This window comes from Ramularia collo-cygni (genome assembly GCF_900074925.1).
Source record: "Ramularia collo-cygni strain URUG2 genome assembly, contig: RCC_scaffold01, whole genome shotgun sequence".
NCBI lineage: Eukaryota > Fungi > Ascomycota > Dothideomycetes > Mycosphaerellales > Mycosphaerellaceae > Ramularia > Ramularia collo-cygni.
Genome location: NW_019716255.1, coordinates 3,376,632 through 3,402,338, shown reverse-complemented (window position 1 = coordinate 3,402,338; position 25,707 = coordinate 3,376,632). Strand labels below are relative to the sequence as shown.

General features: G+C 52.4%; 10 protein-coding genes; 6 read left to right on the top strand and 4 right to left on the bottom strand.

The window, feature by feature from the left end:
* Positions 1-92: 92 nt before the first annotated feature.
* RCC_01118 (related to Vacuolar fusion protein MON1) lies at positions 93-1,568 on the top strand (the record flags this gene model as incomplete). Its single annotated transcript, XM_023766381.1, has 1 exon — positions 93-1,568. One exon carries the CDS (start codon positions 93-95, stop codon positions 1,566-1,568), a length of 1,476 nt encoding a protein of 491 aa, XP_023622149.1.
* A 440-nt stretch (positions 1,569-2,008) lies between these two features.
* Positions 2,009-4,644, bottom strand: RCC_01117 (uncharacterized protein; the record flags this gene model as incomplete). XM_023766380.1 has 3 exons in its annotated part: positions 2,009-2,042; positions 2,116-3,921; positions 3,971-4,644. 3 exons carry the CDS (start codon positions 4,642-4,644, stop codon positions 2,009-2,011), a joined length of 2,514 nt encoding a protein of 837 aa, XP_023622148.1.
* A 718-nt stretch (positions 4,645-5,362) lies between these two features.
* Positions 5,363-6,442, bottom strand: RCC_01116 (uncharacterized protein; the record flags this gene model as incomplete). XM_023766379.1 has 3 exons in its annotated part: positions 5,363-5,691; positions 5,758-6,114; positions 6,172-6,442. The coding sequence occupies 3 exons, from the start codon at positions 6,440-6,442 to the stop codon at positions 5,363-5,365; spliced, it is 957 nt and encodes a 318-aa protein (XP_023622147.1).
* Positions 6,443-7,670: 1,228 nt separating this feature from the next.
* On the top strand, positions 7,671-8,848 carry RCC_01115 (related to tubulin folding cofactor C; the record flags this gene model as incomplete). XM_023766378.1 has 2 exons in its annotated part: positions 7,671-7,767; positions 7,818-8,848. 2 exons carry the CDS (start codon positions 7,671-7,673, stop codon positions 8,846-8,848), a joined length of 1,128 nt encoding a protein of 375 aa, XP_023622146.1.
* A 3,156-nt stretch (positions 8,849-12,004) lies between these two features.
* RCC_01114 (probable SIK1-involved in pre-rRNA processing) lies at positions 12,005-13,639 on the bottom strand (the record flags this gene model as incomplete). Its single annotated transcript, XM_023766377.1, has 1 exon — positions 12,005-13,639. One exon carries the CDS (start codon positions 13,637-13,639, stop codon positions 12,005-12,007), a length of 1,635 nt encoding a protein of 544 aa, XP_023622145.1.
* Positions 13,640-13,907: 268 nt separating this feature from the next.
* RCC_01113 (related to NADH-ubiquinone oxidoreductase B16.6 subunit) lies at positions 13,908-14,391 on the top strand (the record flags this gene model as incomplete). XM_023766376.1 has 3 exons in its annotated part: positions 13,908-14,065; positions 14,120-14,272; positions 14,343-14,391. The coding sequence occupies 3 exons, from the start codon at positions 13,908-13,910 to the stop codon at positions 14,389-14,391; spliced, it is 360 nt and encodes a 119-aa protein (XP_023622144.1).
* Positions 14,392-16,252: 1,861 nt separating this feature from the next.
* Positions 16,253-17,895, top strand: RCC_01112 (uncharacterized protein; the record flags this gene model as incomplete). XM_023766375.1 has 3 exons in its annotated part: positions 16,253-16,539; positions 16,611-17,678; positions 17,859-17,895. 3 exons carry the CDS (start codon positions 16,253-16,255, stop codon positions 17,893-17,895), a joined length of 1,392 nt encoding a protein of 463 aa, XP_023622143.1.
* A 420-nt stretch (positions 17,896-18,315) lies between these two features.
* RCC_01111 (uncharacterized protein) lies at positions 18,316-21,066 on the bottom strand (the record flags this gene model as incomplete). The annotated part of the gene is made up of 1 exon (XM_023766374.1): positions 18,316-21,066. The coding sequence occupies one exon, from the start codon at positions 21,064-21,066 to the stop codon at positions 18,316-18,318; it is 2,751 nt and encodes a 916-aa protein (XP_023622142.1).
* Positions 21,067-21,461: 395 nt separating this feature from the next.
* On the top strand, positions 21,462-22,297 carry RCC_12222 (probable CHO1 CDP-diacylglycerol serine O-phosphatidyltransferase; the record flags this gene model as incomplete). XM_023766373.1 has 3 exons in its annotated part: positions 21,462-21,528; positions 21,586-21,875; positions 21,929-22,297. The coding sequence occupies 3 exons, from the start codon at positions 21,462-21,464 to the stop codon at positions 22,295-22,297; spliced, it is 726 nt and encodes a 241-aa protein (XP_023622141.1).
* Positions 22,298-22,808: 511 nt separating this feature from the next.
* Positions 22,809-24,803, top strand: RCC_12223 (uncharacterized protein; the record flags this gene model as incomplete). Its single annotated transcript, XM_023766372.1, has 1 exon — positions 22,809-24,803. One exon carries the CDS (start codon positions 22,809-22,811, stop codon positions 24,801-24,803), a length of 1,995 nt encoding a protein of 664 aa, XP_023622140.1.
* Between the last annotated feature and the right edge of the window lie 904 nt (positions 24,804-25,707).

Genomic DNA, 25,707 nt, shown 5'->3' with positions numbered 1-25,707 from the left:
TTGTGGGGAACAGCACCAGCGATGGCGATGACTCGGCAAGCGTTCGAAGTTTTGTTCCGACTCTGGACACTCATCTTGACAACGAAAGCGTAATGGGCGATATCACCGGGGGTTCTACATGGAACACCGCAAATGCGGACGTGGGAATAGAAGACGACTTGTTTGATTTTTCATCGCGCGAAGATGACGTCCTGAGCGAACAGATCCAACACGAGTTTGACGAATTGGGCTCTGTCAGTTCCGATGGCTCCAGCGAGGAAGCACTACTTTCAGATTGGAAAGCGAAGCTGAAGCACTTCTTCATCTTGTCTGCATCTGGTAAACCGGTCTACAGCAGACATGGCGATGACCAGCTCATCAGTCACTACATAGGAGTCGCTCAGACTGTGATATCCTTCCATCAGGGCTCCAATGATAGCTTGAAGGGATTCACGGCCGGCGGGACACGCTTTGTGATCCTTTCAAAAGGACCGCTAAATCTGATAGCGATCAGCCGGCTGCCCGAGAGCGATGCACAGCTACGGACTCAACTGGAGTCGCTCTATATGCAGATCCTTTCGACATTGACTCTACCCAGTATGGAGCGCATGTTCTCAAATCGACCTTCCACAGACTTGCGACGACCGCTTCAGGGGACTGAGGTACTCCTAGATGGTCTTGCGGATGGCTTCACCCGAGGCTCCCCGTCGACTCTGCTCTCCGCACTTGAGTGTCTCCGACTCCGAAAGACACACAGAAGGGTCATCAACGAGACATTACTCAAGGTACGCTCTCCGAACCTCCTTTATGGTCTCATTGTAGGTGCAGGCCGCTTGGTCAGTGTAGTAAGGCCTAAGAAGCATTCGCTGCACCCCGGAGATCTGCACCTCATATTCAATATGCTTTTCGAGGCCGGAAGTGTGAAAGCTGGAGGTGGCGAGAATTGGATTCCCGTGTGTCTGCCCGGCTTCAACAACACTGGCTTCTTGTACATGTACGTTAGCTTCTTCACCGCAGCGGAAAATGGAGCAATTACCAGCGAGGAGAGATCGGCTTCCATAGGCTCCGACGACGAATTGGCCATCGTTTTGATCAGCGCAAAACAAGATGCCTTCTTTGAAATGCGGAAGATGCGGGATGAACTCGTAGCTCAGCTGGAATCTAATGGCAGCATTGCCATCATTGGAAACGCGATTCGCAAAGGCCATGCTCCATGCTCGGAAATTGTCCCCGGCACGGTCTTGCGACATTTCCTTTACAAGTCCCGCGGCAATGTCCAATTCGTCATGCCTTCATTTCCAACAGCACATACTGGAGGTCATTCTAGCGAGGTGACTAAGCGAAGACTCATGTCTCTATACCATCAACTGCACGAATCCATTCATTCTCGCACTGCGCATCTCAAGGTCCAGCACAGCATTGCTTCTGACTCTACAGCGGTTGCATGGGAGACACAGCTGTTCGAGTTGTACTGTGTAGCGGGGCCGCAAGCTTCTCGAGCTGCGCTGGCGCATGGGGCGAACAGGGTCGTCCAGTGGATCCGAAGGGAGGAGGAGAGAGTCTTCATCATTGGTGGCGCGGTCTGGTAGGAACGGACCAAGCCATTCGAGAGAATGAATCGGAGAGGGCGAAGCCTGACATCTCTGTTTGGRGGCGTTGGGACGATTAAGGAATGAAGATACGACTTTTGGGTTTCATCATAAACTGTAACATTTAAACGAGTGTATCGCGCCGACACGGGGTATCTCCAATCAACAAGCATCAAATAATCGGCATTTTCGCCCCAACAAGAATCATCCTCATCACCATCCGCATACAGCCCTGTTTTCCAACTCATTGCGTCTCGCCAACCATCCTCTCGCAGCCGTCTGGAAGGCACTCACATCCCTCTCCAATCTACCAACTCTTCCTGCGATCACCGCTCTCCACGCCCTCTGCAAGACAACAGCCGCACCCACAACCTGCTGCTGTGCTTTCACAATCGTCGCGCAGTCTCTTGCAACACGCATCAGAGCAATTCGCTGGCGCATCACAGTCCGCTCTCGCCTAGCGCGGAAGGCTCGCTGGATAGTGCTTGCAGCACGGCTTCTTCGAGATAGTGGCAAAAGTCTCGATGCTAGGTATGCCAGATTTGACAGGGTAGTGATCTTGTTCGGGACTGTACACAGCGTGCCCAGTAAATGCTTGATCCACGTAGCTGGGAATTCCAAACTCAGGAGCTGCTTTTCCAAACCTCCAGATGCGTTGGTAAAAGCCGATAGAATTGCCGTGTAAGCTCCCACTGCAGCGAACGAGGTGGTGAGGTTCGTTATTTCAACGTTGTGGTTGAAAGCGTGAACGGCAGCCCAGGACTGTAAAAGGACTTCTTGATCTTCCCTGCTGAAAGATCCTACCGGTGTATCGATATCGCCTCCAGCACGACGAATCTCCGCGCAGAGCTCCCGCCAGTCCACGATTTGAGACAGACCGTATTGACCAACAATGCTCCAGATCAATACCAACGTCTTCTCTCGGTGTCCGTCTACGATGTCAGCTGCGGTGACATCCACTGGGACCAAGCCGGCCCGTAGATGCGCAGTTCGGAGTGCGGTCAGAGCGATCTGATTATTGTATATCTTTGAGGCATGGCCGAAGCAAGGCACTCTGAGGTCCTTGCACGACACTTGGTTGGAGGACTGAAGGGCCAATTCCACCAGTTTCGTGATGAAGATACCATCGCGAAGGTCGACGGCTAGGTTGTCGACACGAAAGATCACCTCATCCAGCGGAGCTTGCATGTGTCCAAGAGTGAAGCCCATCAGCTTCAACGCCTTCGCGATATCCGGTGTCGTTGGAAGGAGGATGCGGCCCAGTTCCTGGAGCGTCGCCAGTGAAGACTTCATCGACGCACCAGTCTTGAACAGAAGTCCTGGAATGATGCCAGTCGTTTTGGCATGGTCCAGAAGCCATATCAGCATCAGGCTGCGTTGTAAAACCTTCTTCTCACGGCTCATATCCTCAACATCCTGGTCCGTATCTGCGCAGTCCACGAAGAAAGTCTCCAGAAATCCAATGAGCGACCTTCTATCGGCGTGAGGATCCAGTATCTTCTCACCCATCTTCAGATCGCCTTCTACGGATCGTCGAGTGGTGGGTGGCATCCTTCTACCCACAACAACCTCCACGGCAGCTCGGAGTGCAGGCTCTGTGTAGTTCTGGACGAAAAGGTTGATGAATCGCTTCCTCAAACCGATGTCTCTGGTGACGTTCGGCGCGAAATCGGAAGATTGGTTCGGTCTGAGTGCGCCAAATTGGACACTCGCGTGCAGGTGTTGGTGCACGTCAGCCACATTGGGTTGGTCGTAAAGACCGAYCAAGCTACACCTCAACGATTCGTGCGACTCTGGCGAATGATCCACATCAATTCCAGCTCGGGAGAACATCTCGTTGATGATGTGCGTCAATGCCACTTCCTGGTGACTCAGCCATTTGTCCTCGTACAGTTCCGGATGGGCGAGGTTGTTGGACAAGACCGGATATTGGTTGATCTTTGCTGTCTGCATCTCGCTTCGGCGCAGTGATATTGTTTCCTTGAGCGAGACGCTTGGTGGGGCCTGTGGGCTTCTTCTAGGGTAGACAGAATGCATTCGACCGTAGGTCGGTTTCGAGGTCATCACAGCATTGCTGCGATATGAGCTGGTCTTCTCTGGTGCTTCGCTCAGACTGCTAAGCTTCAACGCCGGTGGGCTCGTTGTTTTCCGACCGGTGGTAGTGCGAGCATTTTCAGATGTTCTGGGCCTTGATACGGGCAATGATGGCTTCATGGCACCACCGATGGACTGGCGAGGTGCGTTTGCCTGGCGAAGCGCAGTCAACTTGGACTCTCCCAGTGGAACCTTGAAAGTCCTCTTCTGCACACCATCCCAAGGCCGTTCCGGCGACTCATTCTCTTTGCCAGTGTCACTAGTCAATATCAGCTTCGTACTCCAAGACATCTGCATAGAACACTCACGCTCCCGGGCCATCGTAGTTCGTTGCCATCGAGTTTCCCTGCATCTGACCCAATGGTATCCTCTTCGGAGCGGCAGCGAGAGACTTCCTAGGTCTCCGCATGGGCTTCTTAGTCCCAATTGTCTCTCCAACAGAATCCAGAGTCAGATCAGCCAATCCGAGCTGGAAGGTGTCGTCCAACCGATACGTGGCGTCGTTCGCTCCCGGATGTATCGTCATAATGGTCGTGTCGTCAGGTATAAACATGGTTCGTCGCCGCGTATCTCGTTCCTTCACTGCGCCATATATCCCACTCGCCCTGTGCTCTCTCTGGGGTTGTATTACCTCTTGTGCTGTCTCATGCTCTGGCTGCGACAGTCCCTGTCTTCTGACTGGCATTCTCTGMGCGGGCTTACCAAGCAATGTCTTCTTCATCTCTGGCACCGGACGCTGCTGGCTGAGATACAGCTCCTCCTCCTCCCTCAAATCCTCCAGATTGTGGTTGTTATTTCTTCGTGGAGGGGCTTTGCTGGCAGGTTTGCTGAACATCATCGACCGTCTCCGTGGCTGGAGCGGTTGGAATGCGCGCGTATATTCAATGTTTTCGGTGTTCTCGTCTGTCGTGGTCGCACTGTCGATAATGATGAATCCTCGCGATCCCGTGGGACACGGCGTCGGAAGAGAGGGACGGGACATGCTGGCTGTCGATATTTTCTGGGAACAGCAAAGTGGCCTTTATTCGTGTGCGTCAAGTCGGGAGTGAATGAAATCACCTCGCGCGGGCGTTTGCGACGTTCGGCGGATGCGTTTGCTCTAAATTTATCCCGGGTTGGAAGCTCTTCATGTGAATCAACATTCGGCGAGAACCGGTTGCTGCGGCAACGGCCAGCACAACTCGCTTATGGTCCAAGTCGGTTACATCACTCGAAGATCTCTCAGACTGGACGAGAATTGAAACACCTTGAAGATTCGCCTCGAATTCGCGAAAGTAAGAAGAGCTGTTCAGTGGAAGACGCCACAATTGTAGATATATTTGTTTCGTGGCCTCAATCGAATAGAAAGCTGACATGGGGGATACAGGCCTGACTTTCTTTCACTCTTCTGCATACAACTTGACATTATTTCAGGGACTTTTAGCATCAAGTCGCTACTGACATTGGCCGTTGCTCGTGGTATCATCTCTTGACTTACAACTAACTTCAATATCTAGCTTCGCCGGAATGATATTTTTTGCATTGGCAGCGAGTGCCTTGAAAGTACATCCCGTTTACAAGGCCACCAGTAGAGACAGTTACGTCCCAAGAACTGAGCGGCAAGATTAAGCAATTTGATATAAATGAGTTTCATGTGGCAACTACCTACAGAGCGTACTTAAGGAGCATTCTTAACCCTTCAAAAGGCTTCCTTGGTATTCTCACCAGCCTGCCGTCAGGCGTACTGCTGCCACAAGGACTGACATAGCCACTGCGAGCAATACCCCACACGTTCCACCCTTTACTGTCGCTCCAGTGGACTGCTGTGAAGCTACGGCAGATTTCTGCGGTGCCGAGCTATCTGAATTGCCACTTCCGCCCACACTCGTGGTAGTCGAGGTGCTTGTTGCCTCTCCTGCGTCTTTCGAAGCACCAGCGGTAGGAAGAGCCGGTAGCATGGTGCCAGTCACGGTTTGTACCTCGCCATTCGAAGCTGTGTATTTTCCAGAGTATTCATTGCCCTTGCCTCCATGTTCGTCACGATAGTCTCCTATAAGACAAAACAGAAAACGTCAGCAACCCATCTCCCGATCTGAAGACCGAAAACTTGACTTACCAGTCGCTGATTTATAGCACATCAAGAGGGTCGCTCCATAGAGTATACACATCTCCCCCGAGGTGCACTCTAGTTCTGACGAAGCCCGCTTGCTGTCGCAACTCGAAGTGCCAACAGCTTCTACTGCGGCGCAGTTTGCCTGGCTGCCACTGGCACCCATTCCCAGAGGCACAGGTATTGCGACGTCTGACGTGCAAGCCCCTGCGTTTCCCGACTTGGCTGTTGATATGGATCCTGGGCCAGATGCGGTGGAACTCGGCGTCTCGTCGTCCGCGGTCGTCTCATCTTCGCCGGCTTGAGTGGTAGTTTCCCCCGTATAAACATTTCCTGTGCCCCCAGAGATGTCGTGGAAATCACCTATGATGTTGTACATCAGCATTACGAAGACCGGACATTGCCCAGTATCTCACTTACCAGTATTGGCATCCATGCAGAAGAGCATATTATCCGTATCCACAAGGCAGATCTCGGCGAAGGTACAATCAAGATCGCCAGACTCACGCTTCCCGATAAGACCAAGAGCATTCGCCTCACCCTCAGCCCTCAATTCTGCACCTGCAGCTGAGGCCGAGTCATCGCTGCCGCTGCCAAATGTCCAGGGGATCGCAAGGTCGGAAGTGCAGCTCGTTGCACTTGCGAGAGAATACAGCACCGTGCTGATACCGAGACATTTGATGAACTGCATGGCAAACTCAGTGACTGGAAATTGAAGAGTTGAATTGAGTGTGCCGCGAAGGACATGGGCGACCGGCGATTATATGCTCATTCTCAGGTGTCTTCCTCGCGTGCGAATAGGAGATCTGCTCGAGGCGCATTTCGATTCATACGCAGCCCTGTTGTCTTGGGCCTAGACCATCATCTTAATGAATCTTAGTGTTCATGCAATGTGGGAGATGCTGACACACATGCCGAATGGAGGTTGATCCGCTGTTTTGTGTTACACTGAACGCCATTGCCAAGGCGAGGCTGAAGCGTATGAACAAAGAGCAACCCGCATGTCCGATATGGTGGCAGTGTGGAAGCCATGTTCCTATTCCTGTTTTTCTATTGCGTTTGGGGAGTAGAGCATTCCTGGCCATTCCCGGTGTGCATATGCTTCGAGCCCGGAGGGCCTTGGCTCTGGCGGCGGAACGCTTCTTCTCGCTCCGGTCCGGAAAGTCTTGTGCATCTTGTCTCTCGCGAATAGCCTTGGATAAGCTTATTCGATTCCACAATATCGGCTGATGTATAGTCTCCTGCCCCTACAACGGCACGTTGTCTGAACAACATGCGGCACAGCTTTTGCAAGGCTGCTTCGAAGTTGAACCGATGAGACACAACCTTCGAGCCATTTCGATCAAATAACACGTCGGTAAAAGTCTTGACCCCTTTAGCGATCTTCGTCCATTGTGAACCGTAGTTCACAGCGAAGAAATGTCTGCTGTCCCAACACGTGCTCACTAACGCGAGGTATGAAGCTTCGTAGTCCTTTCCGCAGGGGCACCAGAGCAGTTCCTTGTCGCGTCAATTCCATCTACCAGACAGTGCAAACGGTCTGGATGGGCATTGAGGTCTCTGACGAAGATTCACATTCCTGACACACAGTGGCATGTTGTCGAAAGATTCACATCGTTCGCGGATCAGGAGAATATCGCCCCACTTTAAACTGCGCTAGAACATTCTATTTCCGAACACTTGAGCGGGGCGGGGTAACAAACATGTCCAGGTGCAGAGAGACTAGGTAATAACCAACCGAAACCTTGGTTCCAGAACCAAGCACCACTGCTCATAGAGTAGCTGATCCTTGATGAAGTCAAGTCGTTCTCACGGGACCACTAGCACTAGCCCATCGCTCTGTCTGCGGAGTAAAACTTGTTCAGCCATCCTCATCACACGACCTTCACCCTGATATTGGAAGAGCACATTGAGACATCATGGCCACGATCGATGTCGGGGAGCAGCAGCCGACACCACCAGTATCGCAGACGCCCAGCGAAAAGTTCTTTCGATATTTCCAACATGAAGTCACAGGTCTGTTCATTTACTCCCATGCAAATGACACTCGAGCTGATCCGCCACAGATCTGCAAGAGCAGATGAGCCGCATCCAAAATCACGGCACATCGGGAGGCGAACGTGCAGATGCCGTCGACCACTGTCTTTCTGCCATAGCGCGACTCTCCACTGAAGTCCAGGATGCGTCGGCATACATTCCGGCCTACGATCAGCGGACATATGGCGATGCCATCAAGGCCTTGAACACCAAACTGCAAGATGTGAGATCTTCCGTGGCACCTCGGCCGAAGTTTTCGTTCAAATCCGGAAGACTGTTCACAGCCAAGAAGAACGAGTCTGCCATCAGCATAAGCGACGCTGCAGATCTTGCTTCCCAACGGCGATTTCAGTCAATGCAGTCTGGATCGTCGAACGTCTCAAGCTTTGCTACAACACCAATCGAAGTCCCGTCTCCTGCCAACGAGCCGACCAGCAATCCCATTGGGAATGGGCAAGACGGTGATCGCCAAGATGATGCCGCTCCGCTTCCAAGCACAGCGGTCAACATCAAGAATCGCGAGCACGCACACATTACACTCCCATCAACCAACATTCACACAGCCAGCTCTGGCACAGTCACGGACATCGAGCATTGTGTCATCGACATGTCCGTCCCTTCGAGCAGCAGTCCRTTTGCAGGCTTGACACTGAAGAACATATCCCACTCCCTCGTCATCTGCGGGCACGTCAGTGGTGCGATACACCTGACAAACATCAAGAACTCCGTGGTCGTTGTTGCAAGTCGACAATTCAGGATGCATGATTCGTCAAACTGCGACATATATCTGCTTACCACATCAAGGCCAATTATCGAAGACTGCTCGAACGTACGGTTCGCCCCTTTGCCACAGACGTATATGTTGGAAGACGATGGAAAGTCCGAGAACCAATGGGAGAAAGTGGACGATTTCAAGTGGCTGAGGAATGAGCAGAGTCCAAATTGGAGCATTTTGGAGGCGAGAGAGAGACTGGCCGAGGATGTCTGGAAAGTTGTTGTTCCTGATGGTTCGGGTGCGGGTGTTGATGACATCTTGAAGACTTTCAAGATCATTGAGTGACACGCTAGGAGTCAATCTCAAGGAAGCTGACGATGAGGACGATACGATGCGATGAACGAATCTGATTTTAAGCTGACAATCTGTAGTATTACAAACCTGAAATACCACCGCATTCGTGTTCAGTAACATTGCCCTCTCACTTGGATACAAACCTGTCTCAAGCCACGGGAGTCTGCTGCCTCTTTGCCAATTCCATTACCTTCTGGGCCAAGCGTTGTCGGGCCACTTCTTCGTTCAGATTAGCTGCCTCTGTAGCTTTCTCCTGAGCCTGGACTTCTGTTCTAGGGCTAAGAACCTCAGAGCTGTCGGATTTCACGGAGCTGTATGAAGTCTGGACGTCAGGGCGGATTTGAAACCTGCTCACTTGCTCGTCCATCACAAAAAGAACTTTGCCATGTGCCAGAGTCCGACCGGCCAATTCGTGTAATATCCGACGAGCAAAGTGGCTGTTTGTGCAATACAAGTGGTCACTCAAAGCAAAGCGTGCGTGATGGTTTGACCAGGTTGAGAGAAGCGCCAGATGGCTTAACCTCATACCTCCCACTTCCGATCTCAGATCATGTCTCAACGTCATGACATGAGTGCCGACGCCATCGCGACTCCTGAGAAAGCTGATGTAGACACATTCGCTCTCAACTTAGTCATTGCCGGGACATTGAAGGCCATCGAGGCGCTTCATCTACGCCAAGCAAGACGACATGGCGAAGGCTCGATCAGATCTCTGTCGCGGTATCAACACAGGAAAAGGATATTGAACTGACGTCAGGAGGGATTGGCACTGCCTGGTTCGCATCCAAGCAGGATGACATGGCGAAGGAGCGGCGCTTGGCAATCATGTGAATGTTTTTGAGAACCGCATTTCCAGCGCTAACACACAATGGTCATTCTCTGGTCAATTTCGTGAATTGCTATCCATCACTCATCGGCTGATACGTGTTGAAACTACTAAGGTGCCTATGAAACGTCATGAGTGGAATGGACATACATCAGAGCAAAAAATGTGCAAACTCAGACACAACCTCTCCCGGTCCCCTTCCATGTGGATCCTTCAACGCCAGACTTCCTCAAACCCAAGCCCTCAACAACAATTAGCACCTCTCAATTCGCGCTACGTTCATCGTTCCCCCGCTCGAGCCGGTCATATGCCTCGAACATCCTCTCCCTCTGCTCCCTCGCGAACTTGCCCAACTGGTACCCAAGATACACAATCCCGCTTTTCCCACCAGGATAAATCCTGCTCGGACGTTGAGGAACCACTACGACGTCGAGAGAAGCATGCAGCACATCGTCATTGATCATCGCTTGGACTTTTGTGAGTTTGATGCACAGAAGCACCTGGTACAGGAACTCCGGATGGCAATCGAGAAGGTCAGGGAAGAACGGTACTTTGGGGTGGTATTTCTTCGGAATGCAGCTCCAGAAAAACTGATTGGGGAGTTCTTTGTGGATGTGGTTCACGTATAGTTCTTGGTCACGCTTCTCAGCTTCTGTGCAGTCTCTGAAGTAGTTTGCCATGTAGGGGAATGTAGGGCCTGGTCGCGGGACGGACTCCAAARGGCGGGAATCCTCTAGGTGGGCATCCAGAATGTACCTGGAGTTGATTCCGAATGGACGGTGAGAGTCAGGCAAAGCCGGGGAGGGATCGTCGGAGACTGCTGTAGCCTTACTGTCCAGCTTCTTCGGTGGCTCTTTCGATGAACTCATTGTTGCGTGCCCAGGGTCTCGGCAATCTTTCTACTCTCTGCGTTGGGATACTTTGTGAGTGTGGAGAAGAGGTTGATGTGCAACGGATAGTGTCGCTCTTATACTTTCTGACACAGTAGAGGTTTACATCACTACAAGGCACCGAGCAAACACACTTTACTCCCCGTAGCCCTTGCTCAGCAATCAAAACCATCATACAGAGCTGCGTTGTAAGAACAAACAGACGCATCAAGGTCATTCTCTACCCTTCTTGGTGGTCCTCTCTCTGGGCGGCGATATTTAACAAGTCTCAAACAGACTCAGTTGACTTCCTATGTCACCAATATGCCGAACTCTCGAATGTGTAAAATCATGCATTCCATCCTTCTCGTAGTGACAGTCCGATAGCACCTGAGAACAACAGCGAGTGATCAAAGTGACAAGTGCCATCATTGCGATCCCTCCTCCCCGCCCTCTGCAGCACTATCCGTCCGCTTCCCAGACCCGACATTCCTCAGCTCTCCCAAGTCCGCCTCATTCTCAGAGTCCTCCACCGGGAGTACAAATCTGCCGGCAAGAATGTCATCTCGATGCTCATGGAGAGCGTCGGATACCAGGATGACAAAGGATTACGAGTCTGCGAGCAATTAGGCAAGCGATGGGCAATATCCAGGTCACTGGAAGATCCTCTTGTACCAGCGTAGCAGAATACCCGGCCAGACAGTCGATGGCGGAAAGAAGGGCCCGCCATGTTATCGGCAGCCGAGGATGAGGTCCAGTGTATAACAGTAACAAGGCGTACAACGTAAGGTAACCGGCGAAAGCCCTGAAACGGATGACCTCTGAATTGATTCGAGCCGGTTGCCAGCTGATGATTTTTGAGAGAACGGCCAAACAGTCTGTCATGTTGAACATTGCTGCCATTGTAGCAATGAGAGCTTCGAAGGTTGAGCGGATGACGTGTAGACAAGTGCCCGTCGTAATGTTCGCGTAGTATCAATGTCGAGTGATATGATGACAAGTTGCCAGTGGTGACCTTCGGGCAGTACTGATATCCAGTGTATGTGAAGCTTTGTTCATTGTATCTTTCAAGAGAGGTGTCGAAGAAGTGACATCCGTACTTGGACGTCCTTTCGGCAACTGCCTTATGTGACGAGCAAGAACGCCCCAGATCATGGAAGAGAGAAGGAGAGGTTACTACATGTAGCCGGAGTCGACATATATGTAGCCAGTGATAACTGACCGTGGGGGATGTCTGCAGCTTGAGCGTGATATCCAACACAAAACACATCCGGCCAAGAGATCACTCCACAAACCGAAAGGAAAGGGTGTCCGGCACAGTTAACGATGTTACTCTCAGTACAGTAGGACATACACACATCCACACATCCAAACCCAGCATCATCGACTTGGAAAAGTAACGCCATCAAACACCTCGTAAACACCTTCCCATCCCAATCCTGAACGAGCATATCACTTCTTGCTCTTCTTCTCCTTCTTCTTTTCCTTGATCTGCTCAACTGGAACCTCTCCACCTGCCAGCACATCCGACTTTCTCTTCTCCTTCTTCTCCTTCTTCAGCTTCTTCTCAATCTTGCCCTCGTCAATGTCCATTGCGTCGGCGTCACCTGTTGACTTGCGCTTCTTGTCCTTCTTACTGGGCTTCGCGTCTGCCATCTCAACATCCTCGTCAACCTTTTTGCTCTTCTTGCTCTTCTTCTCCGCCTTGGAGCTGACACCCGGTGCGTCGTCGTCGATGAAAGCGTCGGCGGTGGGGTCCTCAACGTTGATGCTCGCAAGTGCGGCATCCATGGCGGACTTCATGGCATCGGCGTTCTTGGTCGGGTTGACGCCCTCGGCGTAGAATCTTAGACGCTCCTCAACTTGTGCCTTCAATGCCTCTCCAAACTTCCGTGTGGGTTGTTGGGAGAAGTTGTCAATTCGGGACGCGATACTGGTCTTATTTGCAAGGAAACGTGATATTCTGCCCTTGTTCTTGGTGCCTGCCTTGCCGATGAAAGAAGAGTGGTAGATGAGTCCGTACTTGGGAGTGTTGCCCTTGGTCTTCAATGCACGGAAGAGGGCCTTCTCAGCGCCCAAGATTTGGACGGTCGAGGCGGGGTATTTCGCGAGGTTGGTGAGGGATCCAGCGTGGGAGATGAGACGTGCGCCGACGGTCTCTCCAATTAATGCGGCAAGGTTAGGAGCGACAACGCCCATCTTAGTAACGAGGTAAGCGCCGACTTGCTTGCGGTAGGCGGCGAGGGAAGCAGTGCGCTTGGCGAACATCATGACATTCTCCATATCCGCCTCACCGATATCCTGGCCCATGGACACGCGGGCAGCCTCGATGATGGCCTTGGCGGTGCTCTCGTCATCGTCGACAATCTTGGCCAGCTCGTGCAGGGAGTCATCGGTGAGGGTCTTCTTGTCACCAATTGCCAGAGCGCACTGGGCGTATTTCTGGTTCTCTGATACAATTCGGATGAGCTCCGGGAAATGCCATCCGTACCACTCACGCACACGCATGCTAAAGGTGTTGACGGCCTTGTCGAGGTGGTCGATGGTAGCAATGGCCTGGATGATGTGGTTGTCATTCTTCTGAACGCTGAACTTGACCTTGGCGCGGGAGTATGCGTGTCCTAGACCAAGCTGTGCGCGAGAAATGTCACCGACTTGGAGACCGCTCAACAGCTTCTCCGCATGCAGGCGCAGACCACGGAGGAGGTCGCCGGCAAGCTCACTGGTATCGGGCGTCTCGCATTCTACACCGGGAAATCCCGCCTTGATGCTACCCGCCAATCCTTTGTCGCCGACACCGAGCGAAGTCTTGCTCTTTTTGCTGGCTTTGGGCAGGTTGGCCTCGAGCACAGTCTGGAGGTAGTCGCTCATCAATCCCTCGCTGACATCGTTGGCGTTCTCCAGCGCCTGAGCGGCGCCTTGAAAGGGCGCAAAAGACTTAAGCTGGACCATTTTGCCAAACTTGGCAAGGTCCGTCTGCGCATCTTGCACCTCCTTCAGGCGCGAGCCGATGCTGTCCGACTGCAATTTGACGGCGAAGACGGCATATCCCACCGAGGATTCGTGGAGGAGGTAGTCGACCGACATGGTGGATATCGATCCCGTGGGCGGTGGTGGTGGTGCGGTTGGTGGTGATTCTGCGATTTATTCCCTCGACATCCCGTCCTTGTCGTTGTGAGGTCGTGGGATTTGCATATTCGAACTGAGAGCTGTAATTTTTCTGCGCTAATAGATTTAACCTTCCGACCTCCCGCAGTGCGGCCCATGCCGCATTGCTCCAAACTCCATTGAAGGCCGCCAGCTTGATTGATTCACGTTCCGCCTCACCGTCCTCCCCCATAACAATACCGCCGCCATGCCTCAGGATATGCCGCCGACCGGCGGCTACGAGCCCGTCCAATATCGCCGCAACTTGCCCGTCCGCGGCTTCCGTCCCGCCTACTATCTTCTCGGCGTCGCTGGCATCATGACATATGGCTTCTGGCGCGTTGGTCAGGGAATCCGCGAGCACAAGTGAGAACATGTGGAGGGTTTGAATGAGAACACGTGTTGACTAACAAATTACAGCGAACTGGCACGGGAGAAGATGTGGTCACGCATCCACCTGATTCCTCTCCTGCAAGCCGAAGAGGACCGCGATGTGGTGAGGAGGCATTATGGGCAGCAGAAGATGGAGGAGGAGCTGCTAGGAAAGAGCCAGAGTGTTTACCATGGAGACCGGTATGTTGATCCGTGGAAGATTGGGAGTGGGAGTATGTCTTGGACTGGATTACTGACCCGTCCTGTGTAGGTTTGTGCGACCGACATATGCTGTTACGCCTGCGAATACGACGAAATAGGTGTGGAGATCAGTCTGAGACATTGCGTGGTGTGCTGTACATACCCTGGAGTTATATGGGGAAGTTGAATGAATGCGATGAAACATCGCCTTTCCTTTTTGTCGATTTATGGCCATTATTCTAGCACCGTGCCTTCTGATGGCGTCTGAATGTGCACCCGCACATGGTAAACGACATCAACAACGAGTCAGGTGTCCGAAGTGCTCAAATGCGCCTCCTCACGTCTGGATCATGGCAGCTTGGCCAAGCCCCTAACCCGACATTCCAGACATGAGCTTAGACGTTCGAGAACGCAGACATTGCCAGGAATCAGAGACGTCTCTCGCGAACCGCAAATCCAGCATGAAATAACTTCGTTGAACCACTAAGCTCGAAACATCAAACGACATCATCTCAGCTCTCTCTGCTCTCTTCGCGCTACAACCGAGACACCAAGCCCGCCTGTCTCATCTTGGAGCAYAACCACTGAGCGTACATAAACCTCCTTCTCTCGCGTTGCAGGAGCCTCAGAAATCATCACCTTCGCCATTCCCCACAACCAACAACTACTGGCTAGTCGCACACTCAGCACCACAGCATCTCATCCATTCACTCACAAGACATCTATCGCATATCCATCACAACACACCACCTCAAACCACCGCAACCATGCCCAACTCCAACTGCTCGCAAGGCCACACCTGGGTTAACATCGCGCCTCCCACCCATGGACGCGACGTCCTCATAGCCCGACATTACACGGACTCTACGGGTCGACAGCATCCCCAGTGCGGTCTTACGGGATTTAAATGTATTGTATGCAGGTTGCGCGTTTGTGGCACTTGTGGAAGCAGTTAAAGGAATGAGGCTCTGCTCATGCTATGCTCTGACGAGGAAGAGACTACAAGAATTGTGCTGGGCACAGGTTTGGAGCCCAAATTATGCAGGTTGTGCACAAATCTCAAACCTCTCTTGCCTTGCTTCTTTTACCCGCTTGCTTCGGTTTCCGTTTCCCTTGTCTTCGTTTCTCTTGTCTTGCTACTTTTACTCGCTTGCTTCGGCTCTCGTTTCTCTTGTCTTGCTACTTTTACTCGCTTGCTTCGGCTCTCGTTTCTCTTGCTCTCCTCTTCTGTCTCACATCGCTTTTCCCGCTGGCCCCCGCATTCATCGTTGGAGTCGGTGTACGTTGTATCAACATTCTGGAGTCCGCTGCCTCCCGCTGTACCACCACGGGTAGCTGCAGAAGACAGCTCGCAACCTCCGCTCACAAGCTTGCAGAACATTTAACCGGTATCATATTCGGAGCGGTCAGTCAGAAGATCTACAGGTCGTAAAATTGCGAGCATCGCATCGATGGATGCCTGCGGGCTGCTACAGCTGACAGCTTGGTAGCTTGCCCCTGCGGTCCCGTCCCGTTTACTTGGATATCATCTGTCGGGTTGCGAATGCCGCTGCCGTGTTTGAACATTGGAGAGACGTGTCTGTTCACACTCCGGCGAATACAATTCGTCCACTTCAAACGGCATGCTGGATGGGATTCAGGGATTGGGTCCTAAACACACCTCCCATCCTTGCCTAGCTTTCACGCTGGTGTTGATATTGGTGTTTTCGATCCAATATCTGTGCTCTGTGTGCTAGTTCGTCGATTTACTGTACGCGGTCGACCTGTTTCACAAATGGGAACGCCGTCTGAGACAGTGACGTTTCTACGAGCTCTTCACCATCGTCCAGTACCTTACTCTCGTTTGCTTCTCGTCCCTATCCTTTTCACACGCCTTCGAGACGGCCTCTATCCTACATGACAGGTCGGCGGATGCGTCTTCCTCCAGCAGGGCCTTCTAAAGGTCCCTCTGGCAAACCGCCTCCAACAGCTCCGGCCGCTATGAGGAACAGCCAGCCGGCCGGCTCGTCCACCGCCAGTACTCATTTCGCCACGACGAAGGCAACAGTGGTTGCTAGTCCTGAACCCAAGCAAGCGTCTTCTCCCAGAAGCAAGAAACGTGTAGCAGTCGGTCTTGATACAGGATCGAACCGTTCATCAGTCTCCAGTGTGGAGAGCGAGAAACGCAAGCGGTTCCGCGATGAAGACGACGAGGATAACGACAAAGCATGTGCCGCCTCTGAGACGCGAAAGATGTCTAAAGTGGGAGACGCTGGTCTCATGTTACGGTATGTTCGTAGATCGTAGTGGACTGATTATCTCCGCAATCAAATTCAAGTTTTGCTAAACTTGTTTACAGCTCCATCGTCGCCCCTGCTCCACCGAGTGGCCAACTCCCTCTCACGCCTTCGAAACACTACATCAACAGTCTCAATGTTACGGACAAATACACCGTCGATCTCGAAATCTGGGACCAAGTGATCCGTGACAGCAAATCCTCCCAAGTTAAGCCCTCAGAAGTATTCAACGTCCACAAGCCCTTTGCGGAAATTGGTCCAAAATGCCAAAGAGAAAGATGCTATTTGGTGAGGCTCATCGAGGTTTCTACGGAAAATCAAGTGAAGCACTATAAATACTATGTCTGCATTCCCCTTGATAGACGTCCGGTTTATCTTCCAAAGTACGCCAGAGACGCGAGCACCGCATTGTTGAAGGTCATCAAGGTCTGTTTGATGCGGAATGTCAAGGATGATGCGCTGAAGAAGGGCTATGAACAGGATGCGCACAGGAGAGCCGATGAAGATGTCAAGGGCAGGTATGCTCCCCTTCCTGAGACGACCGGCCCCTCCCATGGTGCCCGCATTGTTGGAGGACCTCCAGAGCCGTCGACACCAAGCAACCCTACTACGAGAAACAAAAAAGGAGTTAGGGGAAAGCAGAGAGAGGTTCTCATCACGCCTTCTTCGCCCAAAACGATCAAGCCATGTCAAGAATCCTCAACGATACCTTCTCACACTTTTCCGAACATCAACTCCCCTCCTTCGCCTTTGGATCCCGTAAATGTGCATCGCAAAGATTCGCTCTCTCCATCATCTCACACGCCCACCAAGAAAAAATCAATTACCATACCAACTTCYCCAACCCCAGCATTATCTGTTCACGGAACGCCACCTTACAATCCCACACCCCAAACGAATCTCGACTCTGTAGCACACCGCAAAGCCTCGGAAGCCGTCATAGATCAATTCGAAATAGACAAGATTATCGCGGAGAGGGCAGGATGCCAAGCTAGGCGGACACAACAGGAAGCGAAGGCGGCACAACACAAGGCCAGGAAGGCACTTCAGGTGGAAGATGAGGCATATCACGTCGCCAGGCGGGCTCAACGGGTGGCAGACCAGGCATATCATGCGGCCAGGAAAGCGCAGTATGTAGAGGATGAGGCAGAGCACAGGGCTCGAGAATTGCAATTTGTGGAGAAAGAAAAAGATATGCGATTGTTGGTGCGTGAGTTGGAACTCAAATTGAAGATGCATCGGGCGAGGTAAGGAAGATCCAGATCATGATTATAAGCAGTAGTACGAAGCTAATCCACTACTTTTATTAGTGTTGCGGAGAGCGATTGGGAGGATCGGAGTGTATAGGGAGAATATGGGTGTCGAGTAGAGAGTTCAGGCCAACTTCCAATTCGGATGATGTTGAGCATGAACCAGCACGGGGGGATCATTCATGCCAGTTGGCTAGCAGAGAGACATAAAAAGGGTAAAGCAAGATTGCCTATTTGCTTAGATAGAAGTGCTGTCGCGATAAACCTGCCGAAGCTCGAGCTTCGTATCGTTGCCAAGGTGGTGGAACTCGGGAAATCTGCAGCAGACTGACGTGCCTTGGTATTTGCCTCTGATTCTTCCCGGTATACGTTGAATAATGTAGCATCTTTCCAGATTGCTGCGCTGAGCAATCGCTGCACACTCAGTGCTGTGCCAACGGACGGAATGAGCACTATCCCTCGAAGTATCCCTTTTCTGCATCTATGTCATCAAAGTCATGGCAGAGTCTATCTATCATCACCCAGCAACCTTCCAAACACCTCCATCCCTGACAACACTTCCTTCCTTCTCCATCTGCTCCAACAGCCAGACAATCTCATCATCACCCCACGTGAAACTCGGCAGCACCATTTTTACCATACTTGTGATCCCCATCATACCAYCCACAGGCCTCGCACCATTCGCTCTGAGCATGGTAAGAATGAAAGTTGTAAAAGTAGGAGCCTGTTCACGGAGCTTCTCCGCCTCGGATTTGACAGCAGAGATCAAAGCAACATCCCCAAGTCCTGTATCGTCGTTGCCAGCGTCGAAGTTGCGATCAAGCTCCATATCTAGGCGCTCGAGAACTGCGTAGCGTTGAAGTTCCACCTCATACAAGATCTTTCTGGTTTGAAGGAAATGTACTGCATTGACCACAACGTCATGGGACATGTTCCGAAGTTTCTCGATGTCTGCGATGGAGAGGCCGGATTCTGCGTTGTATTCCATGTTCTCTGGATCGCCTTCGTCGGCGAAAGCCGCCAAGACACTCGCGACACTTGCATCGACCAAACCCAGCTCTTCTGTTCGGTCTTCTAACTCCAGTGTGATATTTGCCTTACACTGTGAGTGGTTATAGACCAGTCTTCTTTGCCCGCCAGCATTCTGGTACCTGGTAGCAAATGTGTCCAAGCGTCTTTGTGCTTCAACCGGAAGGGCGAATTCGTCATGTCGAAGCTCAGGCCAGAAGTGTGCAGATATTACCTTCACCTCGAGATGCATAGTATCCTCTACACGCTTTTCAGTCTGCGGCGAAAGCTCCGCCGCGCGTGGCTCTGCTGGGAGACGTGTCCGTTTTGGGAAATGCAGACCATCGCGATGAACGGAGACGAGCATGAGAGCCGCCTGGAATTGCTTCCTGTCCATTCTGTCCTTGAATGAAGCATACAGAGAAGCGACGGTGATACCCTCCTCAGGAATGGCAGCTTGGATCTGTTTCGGTGTAGCTGGAGGCTCGCGTGCTGCACCATTTGCGATGTTGGACAGTTTGTCTCCGAGCCGACGGACAAGAATGGCCGAGTCGCGCATGTCCTTTAGCATGACCTCCGCTTCTTGCATTTGCGAGGCATCAAGTCGCGATTTGAGCAATTCAATAATCTTGGTCTCTTTGAGAAGCGACTTGGTTGTGTTTCTTAACAGACTCTCGCCGAATGCCGACGTGAAGGCGGCCATGAAATCTTCCTTTTCAAACAGCCCAAGAATATGTGCTACGACGTCGTCTGCTTTTGAGGACTTGTAGTTCGGTCCTGCATCGATGGGATCCGGAACCCATTCCATATCGTTGAAGTCAGAGGACCGATCCTTGTCGGCGTCTACTGCAGATGTAGCTACTTCAGTGGCAATTTCGGCACAGATCTTGTCCTCATCGTGGGCAGACACAACTCCATTCTCGTCGATGTCGGCTAACAAACTCGCGGCTATGATCGCTACAGTATCTTCACGCTCGCGGAGGTAATTGCGGATGGGTATGGCCACTTTCTCAAGGAGTACGCCACGAGAGTCGAGCAGCTGAAAGACATGGATTACGCTGAGATAGATGTTCAAGATCTCCGACGTGCTTGCTCCTGCATGAAGCAAACGGCGCTGCATCTGCTCCGAGAAGCTGGCGCACACCTGGGCTTTTGCGGTGGGCAGATTGTTTCCAGCAAGATATTCCCTGATGTCGAGTACTGCACCCTGACTGGCGGGCCAATTGCGAACGTGGTCAAAGAGTGAAGCGACCCGCAGTTTCTGCCCAAAGTTGTTCACAGCTGCAGTCAGAAATTCTTCCGAAGGAAGATGCACGGAATCATCTCCCGTAAGAGCAGTGACCGCACGCTGGGCAGATGGCATGAAATACTCCTCGATCCAGGTCCGCAGCTTGGCCATGACAGAGGTCTTTCCCACCCAGTCCACTCGAAAGCATTTTCTTTCAATCGCAGGCCCTTGCAGAATACGATGGACTGCCAGTGCAAATGCACGCTCCGCAATGGGCCCGCCGAGTCCGACTTCACGGAGCTCGGTCAGGGAGGCAACATCCATCTCTACTGAGCAAGAGCAGTGCTCTTGTTTAGAGCAATCCAGTGCACTGGTGTTCTCTAGACCATGATTCATAGACTGGAACAAAAAGTAGGCCAGACTGCGTTCGACTCGCTGGCTCGGCAAGTTTTGCAGTAAACGTGCATGGAAAATCTCTCTTGCCTGATTCATGAAATCATTCAACCTAGACTTGGTCGAGGTGAAGTCGCGTCGCAGCTCGCCGATGGTGAAATACAGCCTCTGCGCGTGCTGCAAAACCTCCACTGTTTCGCCAAAGGCAGCCGTAACTTTGGTGGCAGCTAACGGGCGAGTCCAGAAGTCTAGCCTTGGTAAGACATCGTACCGACAGTGGGTGTCAATCTCGTGGAGATACCAATCGAGGAGCTCCTTATTGGTGGCATCGTTGCTTGTCAAAAGGTGGAGGGCACTCTCCGCGTCAGGGTCGTTTTTCAAATCTCTGGCTTCGCTCCCTAGACCAGGAGATATGGTCAGAAATCGGGTAGCAGTACTCCACRCTCGCACATGACGGAGACCCTCATCCGTGGGTGATGTCTGGCTGGTAAAACTCGGTGCTACAAATCCTCCTGGCGATGGGAATACTCCTATGTTGGGCGTAGCTTCTGGTGTTGGGGTKGAGTATGACTTGGCCGGAAAGATGGACTGGAAGATCCTGTCAAAGTCCACGTCGGCGTGGAATTGTGTTGAGGCCATGTCGATTGCTGCATGACCAGATCTCATCTCATCTTGCAAGATGGAATGTAATTTGGCTCGCCCGCGTCGATCTGTTGTTCCATTGATTTGGAGGACGCGTCGATGTAGGTTTACCTTAGTTTGAGGTGCCGTGTGGCTTGCGTGTGGCGGTGCAAGCAAGGTATGACGTTGTTTGCCCTGGTTCGATTCTCCCGCATCGGCGTGAAACACGAGAGAAACCTGCTGCCAGGCATAAGACAACTACCCACTCTCTCGTTCTTGACATTGACATCTACCGACGCAGGAATACTTTCCCGTCGACCACAACTTCCCACTTGAGTCTTCTGACCGCTACCCTTCAACAACATCCCTCTCCGTACCAACAACACCACCTCACACCCACCCATTCCGCCGGCATGTCGAAACGCAACACTGGCTCAAATGTCGTCGACAAGTCCACCAAGGATGTCGCTCAAGACGCCTGTATGATGCCCTGCATACTCCTCGTCCCATCGAGCATCAGCTAACCACCGCTTGCAGTGCCCGACAAGCAAAACCGCCTCCTCAACGACCCCAATCCGGGTCACTTCTCCCTCATCCGCGCCTACCATCTCGCCGATTTGATCACCCTCATGAACGGCTTCTGCGGTGTCATGTCTGTCATGTCCTCGATGCGCTACTGCCTCACTCCATCCCACACTGGACATGTGTGGGCCGCCTTGGCTTTCATGCCCTTCGGCCTCTTCTTCGACTTCTTCGATGGCATGGTTGCGCGTATGCGGAAAAAGAGCAGTCTGATGGGAGCGGAGCTGGACTCTTTGGCTGATTTGGTGCGATTCCCTCTCCGCTGTGAGCTGTGAATGATAACACTGACCACCCGCAGATCTCATTCGGAGTGGCGCCTGCTGCTTGTGCATTTGCCCTCGGCGTCCGCACAAGCCTGGATCAGCTGTTGCTGACTTGCTTCGTGCTCTCTGGCCTGGCAAGACTGGCGCGTTTCAACGTCACCACCGGAAATGTACCAAAGGATGCTTCAGGCAAGGCCAAGTACTTTGAGGGTTTGCCCATTCCTACGAGTCTCTCCATTGCTGGACTCATGGCGTACTGGGTTTCCAAGGGCTGGGTTCAAGAGGCGATCCCGATGGGCACGATCGCGACGGGCACCATCTTCGAGTTCCACCCCGTGGTGGGACTGTTCGGCATCCACGCATGCTGTATGCTCTCGAAGACCCTGCACATTCCCAAGATATAGGGAGTTCGGAGCCTTGTGAAGAAAATGGAAAGGCTTTTAGCCAATCTCCTATCCTAGCACAATCACGGCTGGAATATGGGCAGTGTCGGGGCGGATTAGCATTTTACTCATGTTCTGTGACGGTCACAGCGAGCGAAGATACCCTCTACAGCGTCTCCATTCAACATGAAAGTTACGACAAGAACAATTCATCCATGGTCATGTGTAAGTGTCCTCTGTTACAAGAGTCGGCGACTGACGACAATCGTCAGGCCGCTCACAGAGCACTCGTGAGGTCGTAAGTTCCATTCACTCATCTAAAKTGGGGTGGGTAGGGCGGTGCGTGCCTCGTGCTGCTTCCAAGTTGAGAATTAAGAATAGCAAACTTTCCTTCTTTTCTCATCTGTCCATCTTCACTTCTGCGCCATTCTTCGTGCGCGTTCCTTACGTTACCGCGAACCGTTGGCGCCATCCACTCGACACCCAACACGCTACACTCAACAGATACACGACGATCGCCAGTGCTGCGGCCATGATTCGATCGCAGCTCGTGCCCTCGCCGGGCGTGCACATCCCCTCGTCTGCAGAGTCAAACAAGGCCACCAATCAGCATGTCGAGCCAAGTCCCAAGACGAGCGTCTGGTCTGGCTTCCGTACGCCGCCAGCGTCCGCGCATAAGGATGCAGGTACCGCATTTCAACTTCTTCGAAACGCCGACAAACAACCAGCATTGTCCTTTGGATTCTCCACCTCCAAGTTCAATCCTTCGGTAGGCGCGCAGGCTAGCTCCTATACCTCATCCTCCTCCGCATTTGGCGCTTCCTCGTTCGGTGCAAAGCCGTTATTCGGCTCATCTTGTTTTGGATCACCCTCCTTCGGCTCAGCTTCCTTTGGTCAAAGCAATCCCATCCTGGGCCTTCCATCACCCTCTCCGGGACCTCAGAATCGGCGCGCGCAGCCTCCAGCCCTACCAGGCGACGATGTGTTATCCAGAGCAGTCCGTCGCGCTACCGTCAATCGACCCGCAATCATCGGAAATTCAGAAATTGGTGCCGATAATCTAATGGCTAGCTACCTGAGCAGCCACGGTGAATCTTCAGACGTCGAGACTTTGACTAAAGATCTCGTGTCGATCTCGCAGACTCATCCTACCACCATGAGCTTTCTCCGGCACATATTTGAAGAGGCCTCTCGTGGCAACGGCAGCGTACCCATTCCACCCAAACGATCACATCAATCGAAGATGCAGATCAGCGCACAGAGTGCGCTCGACTTCGACCTCTACCTTGATTTTAGACAGTACGGGTGGAGCGAAGATCTCCGCGACTACATCGTGCGTATGATCGTCTATGGTCTCTCTCCCAGGGAAATCCGCGCCGCTGTCAAAGCCGACATGGACTTTACTCACGGTCAGAATCATGTATCGGCGGAGGAGGTCGAGGAACTGGTCTTGTGGATGCGTGGACGTGAGGCAAGCATCGTCGAGGACGCCAAGCTCGTTGGCTCTACGTTTGACTTCTTTCGGCCTTCAATCTTGGAAGAGAGAAGACTCGCGAAGGCGGTTCGGGCGCCTAAGGGCAGCGAACCTTCTGGTGGTGGACGGGCCGAGGCAGATGCGAATGCTATTGACAGCGGGACCAGTTGTCGTTGTGGTGACAAGAGTGGCGTGTTTCAGCCTTTTGGCGATTTCCAAACAGACACCAATGGAGAGGTTCACGGCATCAAGCAGTCGGCTGAGGATGCCGACACGAAGTCGAGGTATGGACAGTTTCGGTTCATGGACCTGCCCGCGGAATTGAGAGACTGGGTGTACAAATTGAGCATTATACCCACGGGCTTCATCTCTCTACGCAGCTGCGCGCACCACATGCCCGCCGGTGTGTTCCCAGCTATTGCAACCTCCATCTTCGGTGTTTCCAAGGCTGTCAACAAGGAAGCAGAAGGCCTGCTTTTGGATAACACCATCATTGTCAATGGCTGTCTGGAATGGGGCAGCCGTTCGGCAATCCACCGAGCGCAGCTACCAGAGCATATCATTCCTCTCATCAAGTCATTGGTCATCGTCATTGACTTCACGAGAGTTGTACGCACTGCTCGTGTTGCCGACTGGCGGGTCGCTCAAGGCATGATCGGGCTGAAGAGGCTTCGAATTTGTGGGATCGCTATTGATCCTGCTAACTGTCCCTCGTCTGAGCTGTCCACATACTTGGGCATTATTCTAGAGCGCGTACCGGCCGACTGCGAGGTCTGCTTTGGGGAGGAGAATGGTGGTGCGGAGGTGGAGGCCCATGTGCAGGACATGGTTGAGAAGATCAAGGCAGGACAATCCATCATGCAGACGAGAGTTTTGGTGAAAAGCGCAGGTGCCATAGAAGTGGCCATGTTGGAGAGTGCATGGAAGGATATTGAGGACGAGGTGGTGAAGGGATGCAAGTCGGGCTTCAAGGAAGACTTTCGGTTTGCGGACAGGAGAGCCAATGGGGGAGCTGGACGACCACTGGCAGCAACTCCGCCGCCGCCAGATTGACGCCGAGGAGGCACAATGGGATGATTAATTGTGTTGGGATTGTTGTTTGGAAGAATGATCAGTCGGCTGCATGACTGACTGGAAGGGGGCTTGGCGGTGTGGATGCATTCGCAGGGGAACACAAGTCCAAAGCTTGACACACTGTACTTCTGAAGGAGCACGTGCTTTACGTCCGTTTGGATGTAGCCAGTAACGAATGAAATGAAAACCATGCATGAATGCTTCAAGCCGTTGGTCTCATTTATGCTAAATAGATACACTTGTACACAGCACAACCCTTATCAACACATCCCACCCCTCTTTCTATTTTCTGTTTCGGCATCACTAGCATTATGTAATCTATCTGCACAACCTCAAGTCCTCTGTATTGCCGGCGGGGGTTGCGCCCCGTCATTTTCATCTTCGTCTCGGATGGCGGTTCCACCAAAGTATCCCGTCTGTCTATAATCCTTCTCGGAGTAAGGGGTAACATAAAGTGGGAACGGATTCGACTGTCGTACGACAGGCGCGGGTGCGGCGCTTGTCGCAGAGTAATTCGACGAACTCGAAAAAGTCCGAGTCTTGTCTGTACTCCTGCTGTAGTCATGCTTCGGTATGGCGATAGGACCGGAAATTGGTGGTCTCGGCGATAGGGACCCCTGGCGGTCTGCTGTAGCATTGACAGAGGTTAGGGGTTTGCCGGTGGCGTAGCGATAGGAACGACGGACAAGTCCGGGTATCTAGAGGTCAATCTTAGCATTGGTGCGGTGGAGAAGGTCAGGATGGGCTTACCGTTGGCAGGCAGCAGCAGATCTGGCTGAGATATGCCTGCAGGGAACTTTGTCAGTGTGTTTGCACTCGGCGTTGGACGGTTCGATCTCTCATGGATCTCTGAGTGGAATCGTTTCGTGGTGGTTTCCATTCA